Genomic DNA, 20183 nt, shown 5'->3' on the forward strand with positions numbered 1-20183 from the left:
AAATATTTTTTCTTGTTCTTCTTTGTCTGTTAATTTTTGTTGAGGACATTAATTTTACAAAGTTCTGGGTTTTATTGTATTACATTCTTACTAATTGCTTTGTGTGTATATTTTTGTGATTGTAAACACTGAAATAGAATGTCACCATCAAATCTACTGTCAATCCCATGCCATTAGTTGAAAAACCCCTCCTTTTTTCTGTGATTTGAAATTCCCCTTATTTCAACTACCACAGTCTCATATGTACTGTAGAGAACTTCTAGACTCTAAATTTCACTGTGTGAGACAGAAACAACACAGAGTAGACCAAGAGGTGAGTGACCAGCTTCCCAGCTGGATAGCCCAGACTTTGGGCCCTAGGCCCTGGGACAAAACCCTGGGCCTCTCCCCCACTCATCTCAGCGGCAGTAGCCAATAAGCAGGCAAGGCTCCTGTGGGCAGATTGTCCTACCTCCCCCACATCTGGCCCTGTAACCTACAAGTCCCACAAACCCATGTGACCTCAGAGCTCCCTGAGACAGAGACAGCCCCTGCACTAATGCCTCCAAGAGAGGATTACTGAGATGCAAACACTGACTGCAACAATCTGACCAAGAGACAAAGATACTGCCTGTACCGATTGGAGGAAGAGGTAAGAAGACTCCAATGCAAGAATACATTCAACAACCTAAAGAGAAATATAATAGCATGAGAACCTAGTGGTCCTATAACACAAAGACCTGAACATGCCAGCACAGAAGAAGCAGAAGAAACTGACCTTAAAAGATCACTTTATGAAGATGATAGATATCCTTAAAGACAGAATGAAAATTTCCCTTAAAGAAATAGAGAACAAAAATAGGAAGAAATCAATAAATCTCTCAAAGAAAGCCAAGAAAAAACCATCAAACAAGTGAAGGGAATAGTTCAAGACTTGAAAATTGAAATAGAAGCAACAAAGAAAACACACCAAGGGAATTCTAGAAATGAAAAATCTGGGTAAATGAACAAGACCTATAGGTGCAAGCATAACCAACAGAATGCAAGAGATGGGAGAGAATCTCCGGTATTGAAGATATGATAAACAAAAGAGAGTCATTGTACGACTTTAAGACATTTTTGACAATTCTGAATTCTCTCAGCCTCCGTGCCATAGTGCTTCCCCTCCTCCCCTGGGAACCAAGAACCTAACAGCTACACATGCACGTACTCAGTTCCTGAACAATTACCCATATACGTATGTTTTGATTCAGTCCCCTGGGAAACAGGGTCAAAATGACCTCTTACCTCATCTGATCTGGCAACAGCTCTCCAGCCAATTATTGATAATAGCCCTTTTGAATAAGCCAATCACAACCTCCCCCCTTGCTTCTGTGGCCTTCTCCTTTAAATGTAGCCTGTGTTATCTATTTGAGGTCTCTCAGCTTCCCGAATGTTAAGGGACCCTGTCATGACAGAATAAATAAAATTCTCATGATTTTGCATCAGCTGTGGTGTGTGAGGTGGTCTCTGGGGGCGACTTCTCCTCGGTGTTTGGACGCTAGAGTCCAACACATCAGTCAAAGAAAACATTAAAGTCAACAAAGTCATAACAGGAAATCTGGGACACCATGAAAAAAACAAGCCTAAGAATAATAGGGGTAGAAATAGAAGAATATACTAGCTCAAAGGCACAAAAAATATATTTAACAAAATCATAGAAGAAAACTTTCCCCACATAAAGAAAGAAATGTCTATGAAAGTACAATAAATTTACAGAACACCAAATAAGCTAGACTCCCCCAAATCCCCTCACCACATAATAATAAAAACACAAAATACACGTAATAAAGAAAGAATATTAAGAGCTACAAAGCAAAAAGGTCAAGTAATATATAAAAACAGGCTCATCAGAATAACATCCAATTTCTCAGTGGAGACTCTGAGACCCAGAAGGCCCCAGACCATGAATGCCAACCCAGACAACTATAGCCAAAATAACTTTCAGTTACCATAGATGGAGAAAACAAGATATTCCATGACAAAACCAGATTTAAACAATACCAATTTGTAACGTGAATTCTAGTTGATCTTCATAATAAAAACCCAGAGTCAGATATAAGTGTTAATGCTGAAGATAAGAGAAGCAGAGAGGCCAACCATTAGAGAGTTCTTTTACCTCTACCAATGCTCAGACCTAAGGGGCGATCCTGTCCTCAGACTGGATCTGTTTCCACCAAACCTCAGACTCACTACTCTCCTTGTCTCCTTCCACCTTATACTCTTCTCTTCACCCAGCCATATTAGTCCTGTCTCCACTTTCCTAGTACTGGGATTAAAAGTGTGTAATCCCAAATGCTGGGATCACCTTTGTTTGATCTGTTTCTCTTTTAGACAGATTCAATCTTGTAAAGCCCAGGATGGCTTTGAACTAACAGAGATCCCTCTGCCTGTCTCCTGTGTCTCTGAATTAAAGGTGTGTGACATCACTTCCTGGCCTCCAGTGGCTTAGTTCTGCACTCTAATTTTCATGCAAATTTTGTTAAAACATAAATAAAATATCACTACACCTATCCACAAATCGAGCCCTACAGAAAGCACTAGAAGGAAAACTCCAACCCAAGGAAGTTCTACACACAAAACGCACAGGCAATAGATAATCCCACACCAGCAAATCCTAAAGAAGGGAAATATGCACATACTACCACCAAGGAATATCAGGAATTAACAATCACTGGTCATTAATATCCCTTAATATTACTAGAATTAACTCACCTATAAAAAGACACAGGCTAACAGAACAGATATGAAAACAGGATCCATCCTTCTGCTGCATACAAAAAACATACCTCAACTTCAAAGTGTGATGGTCAAATTTGAAATAAACTAAGACCACCCATCTGATGCCCTCTTTGTGATCCCAAGTTCACAAAATGAGCTGAACTCCATCGTGTGTATGACTGATGTGGGTATTATTGATGACAGTCACTAACAACATGGCTAGTAACAGCTACTAACCACATGCCTTAACCATGCCGGATGTGTTTTTTACTACTGTACAATTCTATACTTTTCCTTGCCACAACCAATCAGGTTAAGTGTCAGCTACCTCAAAACCTTCTGACAAGGCTTGGGATCCACTTGTGGTTTTCCTTTGTGATTATTCCCTTTATAAACCCTACCCTGTAAATGCTCAGGACTGTCCTCAGTCTCCTGAGTGCTGAGTTACTGCCCAAGGCTGAACTTGCTTCAATAAACCCTTTGTGTTTGCATCAGATACTGGCTCTGTGGTGGTATTGTTTGGGGGTCTTGTGACACAGGCACAACAAAAGACAATAGTTTCCCAGAGTAAAGGGTTGGGGAAAGACTTTACAACCAAACAGACTGAAGAAGCAAGCTCATGTAGCCATTTGATTAGCTAACAATTTAGACTGCAAAATAAAGGTAAAAGAGATGAAGAAGGATGTTTCATCGTCATAAAAAATCCATTAAAATGAAGTCTCAATTGTGAACATTTATGTCTCAAATAATAGGGCACCCAAATTTGTAAAAGAAACATTACTAAAACTTAAATTCCACATCAAACCCCACACACTAATAGTGGAAGACTTCAATAACCCACTCTCACCAATGGATAGGTCACATAGAAACTTAACAGAGAAATAAGGGCGCTAACAGATGTTAAGACTCAAATGTACTTAGCAGATATCTACAGAACATTTCACCCAAACACAAAAGAATATACTTCCTTCTCAGCACCTTATGGAACCTTCTCTAAAATTGACCACATAATCAGTCACAAAGCAAATCTCAAAAGATATAATAAATTGGAATAGCCTGAGTGTGTTATCCGATCACCATGGCTTAAACACAAATTCCAGAAAACTTACAAACCCATGGAAACTGAATAATGCTCAATTGAATCATCCTTAGTTCAAGGAAGAAATAAAGAAAGAAGTAAAAGATTTCCTAGGTTTCAATGAAAATGTAGGTACAACATACCCAAACTTATGGGACACTATGAAAACAGTACAAAGAGAAAAGTTCATAGTACTTAATGCCTACTTAAAAAGTTGGAGAAATCCCACAATATCAAATTAACAGAACATCAGAAAGCTCTAGAGCAAAAAGAAGCAAACTAACCCATGAGGAGTAGATGAGGGCCAAAATTAATAAAATAGAACAAAGAGAAAACTACAAAGAATCAAAGAAACAAAGAGTTAATTCTTTTAGAAAGTCAAGACAGGCAAACACTATCCAAACTAACCAAAAGGCAGAGAGAGAACATCAGAATTAACAAAATCAGAAATGAAAAGGGGGGTATAACAAACAGACACTGAGGAAATTCATGGAATGATTGCATCATACTTTAAAAGCCGGTATTCCACAAAATTGGAAAAACTAAAAATTTCTGGACAATTTTCTGGAAAGAGACCACATACCAAAATTAAATTAAGAACAGATAAATAAACAATTTAAATCAATCTATAGCCCCTAAGGAAATAGAAGTTGTCATTAAAGGTCTTCCAACCAAATAAAGTCCAGGACCAGAAAGCTTCAGTGCAGAATTATACAAGAATTAAAAGAAGAGCTAATTCCAATAATCCTCAAATTTATCCACACAATATAAACAGACGAGAAACATTGTCAAACTCCTTATATGAGGCTGCAGTTACATGAACACCCAAATCACACAAAGATGCAGTGTAGAAAGAGAACTACAGACCAATCTCCCTCGTGAACATTGATGCAAAAAATACTCAATAAAATACTGGCAAACAAAATCCACAAACATATCAAAAAAGTCCACCATGACCAAATAGACTTCATCCCGAGATGGATGTTTGGTTCAATATATATAAATGTCAATGTAATCCATCATATGAACAAAGTGAAAGAAAAAACACTCGATTATCTCATTAGATGTTGAAAAAGCCTTTGACAAAACTTAACACCCCTTCACAATAAAGGTCTTAGAGATACCTGGTATACAAGGAACATATCTAACCATAATAAAAACAATATATACCTAGCAGAAGTCAACATCAAACTGTAGATGGAAGTTTCTGTACCACCCAGTTTTCGGGCCATTCAGTCTCAAGGAAACACACAGAGGCCTAATTAATTATAAACTGTTTGGCCTATTACATCAGACTTACTATTAATTAGCTCTTACAACTTAAATTAACTCTCAATTCTTATGTATGTTTAGCCACATGGCTTATTACCTTACTCAGTGAAGTATTCTCATCTTGCTTCCTCTGCATTTGACTGATGACTGACTCTCTGCCTTTTCTCTTCCCAAAATTCTCCTTGTCTTGTTGCCCTACCTATATTTACTACCTGGCTACTGACCAACCAGCGTTTAATTAAACTGATGCAAGTGATAAATCTTTACAGTGTACAAGAGCATTGTTCCCACAGAATTTCCTGTTTTTTTTTTTCAAAACAAGAACTCTGAATCTAATTTTCTTTGTTTATCTTTTTTTTCTTGATCATTATTCATAAAAACTTGTAACCAACACTCAAAACAAAGACAAACATCCCTAATCCATTTTTGGGAATGTGGGCATAGTTTTCTAGGCTACGTTTTGCTGATTGGGGGCACTGATAATCTTATGGGGACCCAAAGAAATTTAGGATTATTGTCAAGTCCTGACTAGAGTATTCTATAAGTCTGGATCCTTTCATCCAGCAGGCTTAAAGCTGTTTTGGATGCAGAACTCAGAAGAAATTGCAACAGTGGTGCTCTGAGACATTGTGTCATCTGGACCATCTGCTTCTATCAGCTTTTTCAGGGGGTTTTCCTTTATCAAACCTGATTTTTTTTTAATCCAGAATGAATCCACATTTCTGGTACCTCTTTCCCAAAGTAACGTATCTTCTGACTTAAATTTTGAATTCAAGGCATTTTCAAAATATGCAAGTTGGATTAATCAAGAATTTCTAATCAAATGTTTTTGAGGAGCTGTTGTTCCTTCCTCAGCAGTCAATTCCAAGACAACACAATAACATACAATATCAAGATGCTCTGTGTATTTTCCATCTTTATATGTTTTTTTACTCTATTTCTTTTATTTTTAATTTTTGGTTTTTTTGAGACAGGGTTTTTCTACATATCTTTGGCTGTCCTGGAACTCTGTAGGCCTCAAACTCAGATAGGTCCATCTACTTCTGCCTCTCAAGTGATGGGATTAAAGCTGTGAAGAACCACACCTAACTACTCTATTTCTTTTTCTTAAGAACTTTCTCTATTCTTTTTTCTCTTCCAAGCTATGTATATATATATATTTCAAATACACTATAAACCATTTAGAGGATTTTTTTTAGTCTGAATCAGACTTTACTGTATATCTCTTTTTCTGACCATGTGAATCTTTAGTCTGCTAAGTGATACGGCTAGGATTAAAGCTGTGGCTTTGGTGGCAGACTCCACCCCATTCCTTAGCTTTTTGAGAGCCTAGCTTCATGGTGGAGATATTGGCCAGAGCCATATTTATTGCCACAAGTCTTTGGAGTTTCAAGGTCTATACCACCACCAAGAAGCCTGATGCCAGCAGCTTATAAATACCATTTAAGTGTTTGGTAGCAGAGCTTCTTAAAAGAGTTGCAAGGATTTTGCCACTAATACTGAGTCAGGAAGTCTCTCTTATATGAGCTACACCTCTTCTTACTACCAGAAAACAGAGCCTAATGGAAAATAGATGATTACCAAGAAGTTGTGTTTCTTGTCTGTCTAAAACCCTTTCTTTTTTTTAAAACTTTCTCAGGACTTATGTGCCAAATGTTTGGGTGCCATTTGTACATGGATGTTTCTGTCCAGCATGATCCCACAGCCATTTAGTCCCAAATAAACACACTGAGGCTTATATTAATTTTAAACCTTTGGCCTATTATCTCAGGCTTATTATAAACTAGCTCTTACAAGTTAAATTAACCCATAATTCTTGTCTATGTTTAGCCATGGGGCTTGGTACCTTTTCTCAGTAAGGCATTCTCACCCTACTTCCTCTGCATCTGGCTGGTGACTGCCTCTCTGCCTTTCTTCTTCCCAGAATATTCCTAATCTGGCTGCTCTGCCTATATCAAACTAAGTGGAGAGAAACTCAAAGCAATTCCACTAAAATCAGGAACAAGAAAAGGCTGTCCACTCTCTCCATATCTATTTAAAATAGTACTAGTTCTAGTTCTAGCTAGAGTAATAAGTATGAGAGGAACTTTAAATCTCTAAAGAAAGAAATTTAAGAATTACCAGAAAGTTGAAGGAGCTTCCATACTCTTGAATAGGAAGGATCAACATAATAACAATGACAATCTTATACATATTTAATGCAACATCAAAATCCGAACAAAATTCTTCACAGACATTGAAAGAACAATACTAAACTCAAACGGAAAGACAAAAACAAAACAAAACAAAACAAAACAAAACCCTAGAATGGCTAAAATAATTCCATATTGTGGCGGCGTGAATGAATGCAGACAGATTATATAGATATATACAGCTTTAATAAGGAAATAGACTTACAGGACCACAGGTTCCCGCGGCGGAGCAAAAGAAAAAAGGGGCTGCTGGGCTCACGCCCGGCAGATTTATCCGTAAATATTAGCCCGAGGCGAACACGCCCCCAATGGGTGGGGCTATGTCCCTACATCTCCCCCTTTTGTCTAAATAAGATAGAACCAAACCAAATACAACTATATACAATAATAACAAATAATAAATATAACAAACAATATTGAGAACAAAACTTTTGTTAAACATTTTATCTCAAGGAGTCTAAATAACATAGAGAGTAACTACAATTATATAATCTTTAACTCCGTCAAAGATCTGAGAAGGGAATAAATATTACTTAACAATCGAGAGATATCCAAAATGTGTAACAATTGACAGAGACAACTGACTACCTGGGCAATCACCCAAAGTCTCGTTTACAATGTTGAGTCAACCAACTTTGGCTAAGGCCTAACATAACTGGTATACCATTATTAAAGGCAAGGAACTTTCTTAGGACTATCCTACCCTGTCTTGGCAAGATAAGACAATCCTGTTTTATCCACTTAGGGATATTTTGTATCTTTGTCAGAAGTTGAGGTATGGGCTTTTCTTAACCCAAAGGCCAGTTTTGTCAAGAAGACAACCTCCCAGTGGAGTGTCTTTGGTGCTCAACGTTTTCTTGGGAGCAGAGTGGTGTTGCCAGGAGTAATTGTGTCTCTTTGGCACAGAAATTTTAGGTTAGATTAAAGGCCATTTTTTACAGCTCTTTGAAGAGGCTGAAGATCATACTATCTATACTAAATATAATCTCTATGTAACTAAAAGACCTGATTAACTTAAAAATAAATATGACAAACATATAATTTTTAATACCTATTTAACTTTGAAGACTAAAAGAATAAACAACTGTGCAATATATGAAGACAATGATCTTTAACTGTAAACAATGTCATAGTATCAGAGGTAGAAATGTACAATGTAATATGGTAGATGTATCAATACAATATAGACAAAGTTATAAGCATACTCATACAAAAATAGAGGTAGGAACACTCACATTTAATATTTAACATATCAATATACAAGAAACAGTACCAGTACAATTTTTTATAAACAGTAATTCACAAATACCAATCATCCCAAAAAACCATAATAAAAGAACTTCTGGAGGCTTCCCCATACCTAACTCCAAACTCTATTACAGAGATATAGTAATTAAAAACAGCACCATATTGGCATAAAAACACACACAGATCAATGGAATAGAATCAAACACTAACATTAATCCACACACCTATGAACATCTGATTGCTGACAAAGTAGCCAAAATAGTGCAATGGATAAAGAAAAGCATCTTTAACAAATAGTACTGGCATAACTGGATGTCAACATGTAGAAGATTGAAAATAGATTCATTTCTATCTGTCATATCCAGGGGATGAGAACATGAGGTAATAGGATAGTTGAGGTGGGGAGGGATGGAGTGGGAGAGCAATGAAAGGGATATCTTGATAGGGAGAGTCACTATGTGGTTAAGGAGAAATCTGTTGCTTGGGAAATTCCCATGACTCCACAAGGATGACACTAGCTAAGACTCTTAGCAGTATTGGAGAGGTTGGCTGAACTGGCCTCTGTAATCAGATTGGTGAATATCCCAGGTATCATCATAGAGCATTCATCCAATAATTGATGGAACCGGATGCAGAGATCCACAACCAAACACCAGGTTGAGCTCCGGGAATCCAACTGAAGAGAAGGAGGAGGGAATATATGATCAAGAAAGGTAAAGATCATGATGGAGAAATCTACAGAGAGAGCTGAATCAAGCTGGTAGAAAATCAAGAACTCTAGACTGATAGCTGTGGAGCCTCAATGGGACTGACCTAGGCCCTCCATATGTGGGAGAAAGTGGTGAAGCTTGTACTATCTGAGGGGCCCCTGGCATGAGCTATCTATTCCTGGTGCATGAGCTAGCTTGTTGAAGCCTACTCCCTATGGTGGGATTCCATGATCAGCCTTAATGCAGAGGGGAGGATTTGGTCCTGCCCCAACTTAATGTGCTAGATTTTGTTGTATCTCCATAGGAGACCTTACCTGTTGTGGGGAGTGGATAAGAGGTGGGCTGGGGGAAGAAGTTAAAGGGGAGGGTGGGAAGAAAGGTGGGAGGAAGAACTGTAGTTAGAATTTAAAATGAAATTAAAAAATAAATTAAAATAAAATAAAATGTTAAAATTATTTATTAAAAAATAAAGAACTCCATTGTTCTTGAAATAGCTTCAGAAGTTTACTTCTCATATTTACACACTATCTTGCTTTTGGCAAATTCCAGGCAATTAAACTCACAGAGCATTCCTTTTCTAGAGGTAAACCATATATGTCAATCCAATATAAATCATTATTAATATTTCATACTTTGAATAATAAATTTATATTTGCTATGAATTTAATATTTCTTATCAAAAGTTTCATTGTGCTAGCTCTGAAAATTTTATGAAAACAGTTTTCGTTTATTTTTGAGATTATACTATATTTACATCATTTCTCCCTCCATTCCCTCCCATATATTTTTTGCTTACTTAGCAATGTCAGAAGTTACAGTCATAAATTCTCACCAAAATGACTGCCTAGACATGAACTGAACAAATACAACAATAAAATCTTACATGTTTATGCATCGATTTTCAATTTACAATGCCAAATCCAATCACGTCAGTCACATGAAAATACATATGTGCTTATACATTAAACAATTTAAAAACTTTTCTTATACTAGTATGATTTTTAAACAATTTAAAAATTTGTTATACTATTATGATTTTGTTATATTCTTTTGTATTCAAACTTTCATTGATACTATTTTTTAATATTTATTTATTTTGTATACAATATTCTGTCTATCTATATGCCTGCAGGCCAGAAGAGGACACCAGACCCCATTACAGATGGTTGTGAGCCACCATGTGGTTGCTGGGAATTGAACTCAGGACCTTTGGAAGAGCAGGCAATGCTCTCAACCTCTGAGCCATCTCTCCAGCCCCATTGATACTATTTTTTAATTTACATTATTTTATTTGTCCAGGAAAGCCAGAGTTAAAATATATTTTGCATTCACAAAAACTGAAAATATTACATCTTCCCATATTAAAGTATAAGAATACAACAGAATATTTCTACCCCTGAATAGGTCATACTGATGTATAAAACTGAAATAAGTTTAAGTTCTTCAAAATAAAGCAATATGCTAGACCATTTTGTGTCAATTTGACACAGATTAGAATCATTTGAGAGGACAGAACCTCAATTGAGACAATGCCTTCATAAGATTAGACTACAGGCATTTTAAGACTGTACATATTTAATCAATTACATGTGAGCCTATAGAGTATTTCCTTAATTATTGATGGATGTGGGAGGGACAAAACTATTGTGGGTGGTGCCATCCCTGGACTGGTGGTCCTGGGTTCTATAAGAAAGCAGGCTGAGCAAGACATGAGGAGCAAGTCAGTAAGCAGCACTCCTCCACTGTCTTTGCATCAGCTCCTGTCTTCAGGTTCCTGCTCTGTTTGAGTTCCTGTCCTGATTTTCTTCAATGGATTATGGCTTGGGATATGTAAGACAAATAAACCCTTTCCTTCTCAAGTTGCTTTTGGTCATGGTGTTTCATAACAGCAATAGTAGCCCTAAATAAGAGAAAGGACTATTAATTTTTTTTCCAAAAATTCCAGACATAAGAATATAACTTCATTATTAGCATCCTACCATGTCCATATTATATCATTTCCATAACAGTTAGTACACATTTATAAAGATGTGTTCTTTATATGGTCTTGGTCAGTTGGAATAGAACATGAAAAGCAACAGTTCAGGAAAAAACATACTTTTGCAACATTTCAACTATGTGGTAACAATACTGTATGCATAAGAGTTTGTTCTGATCAACATTGTCACCTTTACTGTACTGGCATGGTTTCTAGAAAAGACATTAAAATGAACAGGTGCATAGGAAATTTTCTCTCAGTTCTTTAGACTCATGAGATATATCTATGAATAGACTTCTGGATATGCTTTACCAATGAAGCTATATTCCCAAGTCCAAATCTCATATTTTTTAAAATTTGTATTCTGAATATAAAGAAAACATCACAACAATCTCTTGTAGCAATTACTATAATTTTGATTTATATGAAAAATGAAGATTGTAAAGGTTTATGGATCATAATAACAGAGCTAGATTCAAATTTAGACTTTTGTTTAAGTTTTGCATTCATTTTGTTCTTTCAGCCCTGCCCTAATTTCTAAGAATTAAGAAAATACAGCCTTACTTTGATCAGTCGCAGAATATCTGGGCAGTCTTGAGGCTCAGCAGGTCTTATTTTGAAAGGAACAGAGTTTGTCTTTCTCATGGGTAATTGGAGCATTTCTTGTTGATTTTTACTTAAATCACTCATGCTTGATTCACTTGGTTCTAATTGACTTTTACTTGGTTGACTTTCGCTTACTTGAATTGATTCTGATTGGCTGGTAGTGTCTGATGGGCTGGCTTTTGTCTCTGCCTGACTTGGACTTGGCTCTGATGGTGTCATTTCTCCTAGGCCTGGTTGGGTGGTGTCTGGTTGGCTTTCATCTAATTGAGCGGTTTCTGGTTGACTTGTCTCATATAGTTCCATGCCTTCTTGCCATGTACCCAGTTGGCTGGCACTTGTCTTCGATTGCCTTGGTATTGGTTCCCAAATATCTGTTTGTCTCATGTCTGGGTTGCTAGGACCCGGGTGCCATTTTTCTGATTGTCTTGTATTTGAGCAACTGGGGCTTGGCTGCCATGTATATAATTGTCTTACACCAGGGAAGCTGGGACTTGATTGCCATGTATCCAATTGTTTCATGCCAGGGTGGCTTGGGCATGTTTGCCATGCATCTGATTGTCTTGTGCCTGACTGGCTTGGTTGCCATAAATCTGAGTGTCTCATGGCTGAGTGGCATGGACCCCATGGACATGAGTCTGAATACCTCATGCCCAGTTGGCTTGGGCCTGGTTGCCATGAATCCAATTGTCTCATACCTAGAGGGCTGGGCCCTGTTGGCCATTTGCCTGATTGTTTCCTGCTTGGGGAGTTGGGACCCCATTGCCATGAATCCAACTGTTTAGTGCCATGTTGATTGGTGCCTGATTGCCATATGTCCAACTCTTTCATGCCTGATTGGCTGAGGCCTGATTGACAAGTGTCAGGTTTTGCCATGGCTGGTTGACTGAGGCTTGATTGTCGTGTATCTAAAATTTTCACACTTAGATGGCTGTGGCCAAGTTGTTTCATGTCTAATTGTGTTGTATCTGGTATTCTAGGGCCTGGTTGTTGTGTATCTGACCATTCCATACCTGGATGAGTAGGCCCTAGTTGATATGTGTCAGATTGTCTCATGCCTGGTTGGCTAAAGCCCAATTGCCATGTGCCTGACAATCTCTTGCCGAGTGAGCTGGGGCCTGGTTGCCAAGTACTCAACTGTTTTATGCCTTGTTGGTTCTGGCTTGATTGCCATGTGTCATATTGTCTCATATCTGGTTGGGTGGGACCTGGTAGTCCTGGGCTTGGCAGTCTCATACCTGATTGACTAGGAGGGCCTGGTTGTGATGTGTCATGTTGTTTCGTACCGCGTTCGGTGGGACTTGGTTCTTTGAATTCTAAATGTTTGATGACTGGGTGATGTAGGCCTGTTTGCCGTGAATTTGAATGTTTTTTGCCTAAATGGCTTGGGTTCCATTGATATGCATCTGTTTGTCTCAAGCTTGGAGAGCCTGGCTCCCATTGCCATGGTTCTGGTTGTTTCATTCCTGGATAATTTGGATCTGTTTTCCATGTGTCAGGTTGTCTCTGTCCTGCATTGCTTGTGTCTCGTTGGACAATGTCTGATTGTCTCATTTCCTGATTGCTTTGGTCTATTTGCCACATTTCTGGTGATCTCCTGCCTGGATATGCTGAACCCAATTGTCGTGAGTTCATTTGCTTTATGTTGGGAGGAGTAGGGCCTGGCTGCCATATGCCTGTTTGGCTCAGGCCTGCTTGACTCGTGCCTGGTTGGCTTGTGCCTGGATGTTTCATATGCAGTTGGCTTGGGTCTGGCTGCCTCAAATCTTGTTGACTCATGTCTGGTTTGCTCACGACTGGCTGGTCCATGCTTGGTCCTGGTTGGTTCATATCTGGTTGCCTTGCATCTGGTCTTGTCACATCTGGTTTGTTCATGCCTTGTTGGCTCATGCTTGGCTGGTTGATGTTTGGTTGGCTTGGCCCTGGTTCTTTTGTATTGTATGAACTTTCATCTGGTGGGCTCATAACTGCTTGATTCATGTCTGTTTTGCTTTGGTCTGCTTGTCTTATGCCTGGTTGGTCCATGACTCTTTGGCAGATGATAGCTTAGTAAACAACTGACTGGCCTGTAAGAGTCGTGATAGAAAAGATCTTTTTACTTACAATGATGTGATGAAAAGTTGTCAGCTGTTTCCAATTTGTCGCAACTCACACTTGGAGATAGTCCTCTGTCATGGTGGAATAGGAAAAAGAGATGACTACCTGAGGAAGGTGATTGAATCCTCTGACTTGCTGGAGTTGACTTCACTAGAGACCGCAACTACAAGCTTAGTTGGATTTCAGCCTGCCATCTGGCCTTTCCCTGCCAAAAGGCCAGAAAAGAGGGAGAACAAAATGATCCTTGAAGACTATTACCACCTTACTTCTCCCCTGGTCCACACAGGACTGCATCATAATGATGAAGTCACAATGCCAATGTCTCTGTGCCTATGTACTGCTCTTCCAAGTGGTGATGTAGGGGCAGGGCAGGGCTGCTTGATTACAGCTTCATTGCTCCTTTTAAAGAGCAAGTACCTGCTTTTCCATTCTCACTACTGCACTGTAGCAGTATGCTTGCAAGTAGCCCTCCTCCCACCCTACCTCCATTCTCTGTGAACTTTGCTGAAACGTGGTGTGGACATAGCTTTCCCACTTCCTGTGGACCCTCTCAACCCCTTTCTAGTCCATTCTCATTTCTTTGTGTGAGCCGAGGATATTGAGAAGCATCTCTATCTGGGATCTCCAGTGACCACACCAGACCTGGGTTCAGATAGGGGATATTTACTCTACTTCATTTCCTTTATTACAATCTCTTCATCCTCACCCCCATCCTTGTACCAGTCTGATTGTAGGCACAGTACCTCCTACCTCATCTCCATTTACTACAAATTACAACTCTGAATACAGCCTGAGGATTCCCTTGGTCTTTGATCCCTGTCTTTGCAGATGATTCTTTGGCTTACTGCAACCTACTGAAGAAGGCTAGACCAGTAAATCAATAGAAGGGTGAAAGCCCACACTATATAAATCAAAAGAAAGGGGAAAGCCCACACTATAACAACAAAATAACAGGAATCAAGAAGTTCTAGTAATTGATAACTCTCAATATTAATGGTTTTCATTCCTTTATAAAAACAGAGTAACAGACTGGATTAGAAAACAGGATCTATATTTCTGTAAACACACCTTATTATTAAGGAAAGACATGTTCAGGTAAATGGATGGAGAAAGGTATTTTAAGCAAATGACCTAAGAATAAAGCAGGTGAAACTATGATAATATCTAAAGAGCTTCAATCCAAAACTATTTAAAAGACACAGAGAAGTCTGTCATTGGACTAAACATATATTTTTTGCCTTGATCCCTAAATGAACTAAAAACAACAAAATTGGTCAATAAATATCTAGACTGAGGATGAAAATAGAGAAAATTTTACTATATGCTCGTCAAAGGACAAATCCACCAAGAGAATATTGTAATTCTAAACAATTATACACCAAATGCACAGGCATATAAGTTCATAAAAGAGAAACTACTACATCTGAAATTACACATTGTCCTTCACATAGTGATAGTAGGTAACTTCAATACCCCACCCCACTCTTGCCAATAGACAGGTCATTCCAGACAAAGACATAACAGAGAAATGCTGGATCTAAATTAATAAAATTAATTCCAAATTAATAAAATTAGAAAAGGACTTCACAACAGCCACCAAGGAAATCAAGAGAATCATAAGGACATGCTTTAAAATCTATACCCCATCAAACTGGAAAATTTAAAAGTAATCAATTTTTTTTAGCTTGAACCGGACTTCATTTGGTCATACTTAAACCTAAGGACCATAAACAAAAATTAACTTAAAATGAATAAAAGACTTAAAATGCATAAAACTCTGAGAGTGAATACAGGAAAGCTTCCTGACAGTGATTTCTAGGCTCTGCAACCAAAGGCACATAAGAAAAAAAAAACACACACACACACACATCAGACCTCATGAAAACCAAACAATTTTGTGCTTCAAAAAATTTATCACCTTATCAAAGTGGCAACCCATGGAGTCAGGGAATGTATTTTCAAATTATATATCTGGTAAGAGATAATATCCACAATACACAGAGAATTCCTAAAATCCAGCAAAAGAAACCAAATACCTTGATTAAAAATATGTTCAAAGGCCTTAAATAGACATTTATTCAAAGAAAATGTAAAGATGACCAGTAAAATATGCAAAACATGGTTGATTTCATTAATCAGAGAAGTGCAAAGCCAAGCCCAATGTTGGGTGGGAAGAGGACTGTGTGAACAGAGTGAGCACCTACCTGTGTCTGGAACCCAGAAAACAGGTAAGACAGAGGCATCTGTAATCCCAGCATGAGGGGAAGTTGTGGTGGACAAGGAGATCCATGGTGCTCTGTGGCCAGCCAGTCCAACCCAAACAGAGGGCTCCCGATTCAGTAAGAGACCATGACTCAATGAATAAAGCAGAGGGTGATAGAGGAAGATCCCCAATGTGTGGCCTCTCACCTCTGCATGCTTAGGCATGGAGATGCTCACATGTGAACATATTGTACTAGTTTTATCTCTGTGGCTATTAGGGTTTATTGCTGTGAAGAAATGCCATGACCACAGCAGCTCTTATGAGGAAGACATTTAATTGAGGGCAGATTACAAGTTCAGAGCATTAGTGCATTATTTGCATGGTGGGGACCATGGATGCATGCAGGCAGATATGATGCTGAAGAAGTAGCTAAGAGTTGTACATCCAGATTAGCAAGCTGTAAGAAAAGAGAGACACATGGGGGGCCTGGCTTGGGCATCTGAAATCTCAAAGTCTACCCCTATGACACACTTCCTCCAACAAGCCTACACCTCCCAACAGTGCTTGTAGTAATTTTGGGGGGGGAAATCAGCAACAAATATCCTCAACACAAGAGACTTCAGTTTATGTAAAAGAACTAACTGGATTCTCCCTTGTATAGTAAAAGGAAGACCAATTTCCTGAGCCCTCACATTCTATACTTATGCAAATAAATCAGGGAAAGTAGGTTATAAGTCAGGAAGAATAAGTAAAGTGGCTCAAAACCCATATGATTCAGTTAAAAAGTCAGAGCTATATGCAATTCTTATGGTATTATTAGATTTTCCTGTGTCTCTTAATATAGTTATGAACTCTCAATATGCAGAAAGAGTTGTTTTACATATGAAATTGATCAATGTATTCTGAATGATTCAGAATTAATTTCACTATTTATTCAACTAAAGTAATCAGAAATAGAAATCATTCCTTGTATATAACACATATCAGGTCCCATACAGATCTACCAGGCCCTCTAGTATTGATGAAATTGATCAGTTATTAATAGGAAATGTGTTAGAAGCCCCAGAATTTCATAAGAAACACCATATTAACAACAAAAGTTTGAAGAAACATTTTTCTATCACTTGGCAACAAGCTAAGGAAATTATAACGAAATGTCCTGCTTCTTTTTTGTATAACCAACTCTATTATCTGCAGAAAGTAACCTAAAATGTACCCAAAGATGTGATATTTAACAAATGGATGTATTTCATTTTGCTTAGTTTGGAAAATTAACATATGTACCCTGTAGGGGCATCTCATTTGTATTTTATTTTATTTTTTTGGTTTTTCGAGACAGGGTTTCTCTGTGGTTTTGGAGCCTGTCCTGGAACTAGCTCTTGTAGACCAGGCTGGTCTCGAACTCACAGAGAACTCACAGAGATCCGCCTGCCTCTGCCTCCCGAGTGCTGGGATTAAAGGCGTGCGCCACCACCGCCTGGCCTCATTTGTATTTTAATAAATAAAGCCTTTCTGAAGAACTGAAAAGCAAAGCAGCCATCCATTGGCTCTTACCTCAACTCAGCACGAAATGGCGATCCTGCCTCCAGGAATCTCAGAATGAGACTGAGACTGAGAGCTGTGTCCTCCCATCTAGGACTGAGATGATAAAAGGTGTGCACCACTGGGATTAAAGGCATGCACGGCCGAGTTTCTAAGGCATCTAGTGTGGCTGCTGGGAATAAAGGTGTGTGTTACCACTGCCTGGCTGTAAGGCTGACCAGTAGTGCTGTTTTACTCTCTGATCTCAGGCAAGCCCTATTTATTAATTTATTAAAATACAAATGAAATGCCAATACAGTATGCTATATCATAGATACATATTCAGTATTTTATTTTATTTATTTATTATTATTACAAATTTTCACCTCCTCCAATATCCCTCTCTCTTCCCCCATTCCCCCTCCTCCTCCCTGTCCAGTCCAAAGAGCAGTCAGGATTCCCTGCCCTGTGGGAAGTCCAAGGTCCTCCCCCCTCCATCCAGATCTAGGAAAGTGAGCATCCAAACAGACTAGGTTCCCACAAAGCCAGTACATGCAGTGGAATCAAAACCCAGTGCCATTGTCCTTGGCTTCTCAGTCAGCCCTCATTATCAGCCACGTTGAGAAAGTCCAGTTTTATCACATGCTCCATCAGTCCCAGTCCAGCTGACCTTGGTGAGTTCCCATTAGATCAGCCCCACTGTCACAGTGAGTGGGCGCACCCCTCTCGGTTCTGACTTCCTTGCTCATGTTCTCCCTCCTTCTGCTCCTCATTTGGACCTTGGGAGCTCAGTCCTGTGCTCCAGTGTGGGTCTCTGTCTCTCTCTCCATCCATCACCAGATGAAGGTTCTATGGTGATATGCAAGATAATCATTAGTATGGCTATAGGATCGGGCCAGTTCAGGTGCCTTCTCCTTAGCTGCTCAAGGAACAAGCTAGGGACATCTCCTTGGACACCTGGGAACCCCTTTAGAGTCCAGTCTCTTGCCAACCCTCAAATGGCTCCCTTAATTAAGATATATAGTCCCTTGCTCCCATATCCACTCTTTTTCCTTCCCAACCGTCTCTTTCCCCCAAGCTCTCCCCATCCTCCCCTTCTCACATCTCTCTCCCCATCTACCCTTACCCCTACCCCACTCCCACCCCCATCCCGAAGCTCTCAATTTTTGCTTGGCAATCTTGTCTACTTCCAATATCCAGTAGGATAACTACATGTTTTTCTTTGGGTTCACCTTCTTATTTAGCTTCTCTAGGATCATGAATTATAGGCTCAATGTCCTTTATTTATGGCTAGAATTCACTAATGAGCGAGTGCATACCATATTTATCTTTTTGGGTCTGGGTTAACAGACTCAGATGATGTAGGAGGGTCATCTGTCTATGTGTTATTTTCATTGGTTAATAAAGAGACTGCCTTGGCCCTTTGATAGAACAGAAAATTAGGTAGGCAGAGTAAACAGAACAGGATGCTGGGTAGAAGGCAGTGAGGCAGACACTATAGCTCTCCTCTCCAAGATGGATGCAGGTTAAGATCTTTCCAGAGAAGCCACAACCTCATGGTGCTATACAGATTATTAGAAATGGGTTAATCAAGACGTGAGAATTAGCCAATAAGAAGCTACAGATAATGGGCCAGGTAGTATTTAAAAGAATACAGTTTCTGTGTAATTATTTCGGGTAAAGCTAGCCGGTGGCCAGGAGCTGGGTGGTGGGAAGCAGCCCACCCCTCCATCAACACTCAGGATAGTATTTTCTATTGCCGTCCATTTGCATGCAAAATTCAAAATGTCATTGTTTTTTTTTCCACTGAGTAGTACTATAATGCATATATATTCCACATTTTCTTCATCCATTCTTCCATTGAGGGGCATCTAGGTTGTTTCCAGGTTCTGGCTATTACAAATAATGCTGCTATGAACATAGTTGAACAAATGTTTTTGTAGTATGATAGGGCATCTCTTGGGTATAGTCCCAGGAGTGGTATTGCTGGATCCTGGGGTAGGTTGATCCCAAATTTCCTGGGAAGCCGCCACACTGATTTTCAAAGTGGTTGCAAAAGTTTGCATTCCCACCAGCAATGGATGAGTGTTCCTCTTACTCCACATCCTCTCCAGCAAAGGCTATCATTGGTTTTTATGATTTTAGCCATTCTGACAGGTTTAAGATGGTATCTCAAAGTTGTTTTGATTTGCATTTCCCTGATCACTAAGGAGGCTGAGCATGACCTTAAGTGTCTTTTGGCCATTTGAAATTCTTCTGTTGAGAATTCTCTGCTCAGTTCAATACCCCATTGTTTAATTGGGTTAATTAACATTTTAAAGTTTAGTTTCTTGAGTTCTTTATTTATTTTCGAGATCAGACCTTTGTCTTTTGTGGGGTTGGTGAAGATCTTCTCCCAATCAGTAGGTTGCCTTTTTGTCCTAATGACGGTGTCCTTTGCTTTACAGAAGCTTCTCAGTTTTAGGAGGTCCCATTTATTCAATGTTGCCCTTATTGTCTGTGCTACTGGGGTTATACATAGAAAGTGGTCTCCTGTGCCCAT

The 20183-nt window shown here is 38.9% G+C and overlaps 1 protein-coding gene across 1 annotated transcript in view; it reads right to left on the reverse strand.

The window, feature by feature from the left end:
- Satl1 (spermidine/spermine N1-acetyl transferase like 1) overlaps positions 1 to 13845 on the reverse strand; it is a 34365-nt gene extending 20520 nt beyond the window's left edge. The window contains exons 1-2 of the mRNA XM_057760700.1: positions 12144 to 13845; positions 11782 to 12098 (exon numbers count right to left, since the gene is read on the reverse strand). Of these exons, the coding sequence (XP_057616683.1) occupies positions 11782 to 12098; positions 12144 to 13845 (2019 nt within the window). The remainder of the gene's footprint in view (positions 1 to 11781; positions 12099 to 12143) is intronic.
- Positions 13846 to 20183: the final 6338 nt, after the last annotated feature.

This window comes from Chionomys nivalis, chromosome X, assembly GCF_950005125.1.
Source record: "Chionomys nivalis chromosome X, mChiNiv1.1, whole genome shotgun sequence".
Classification (NCBI taxonomy): Eukaryota; Metazoa; Chordata; class Mammalia; order Rodentia; family Cricetidae; genus Chionomys; species Chionomys nivalis.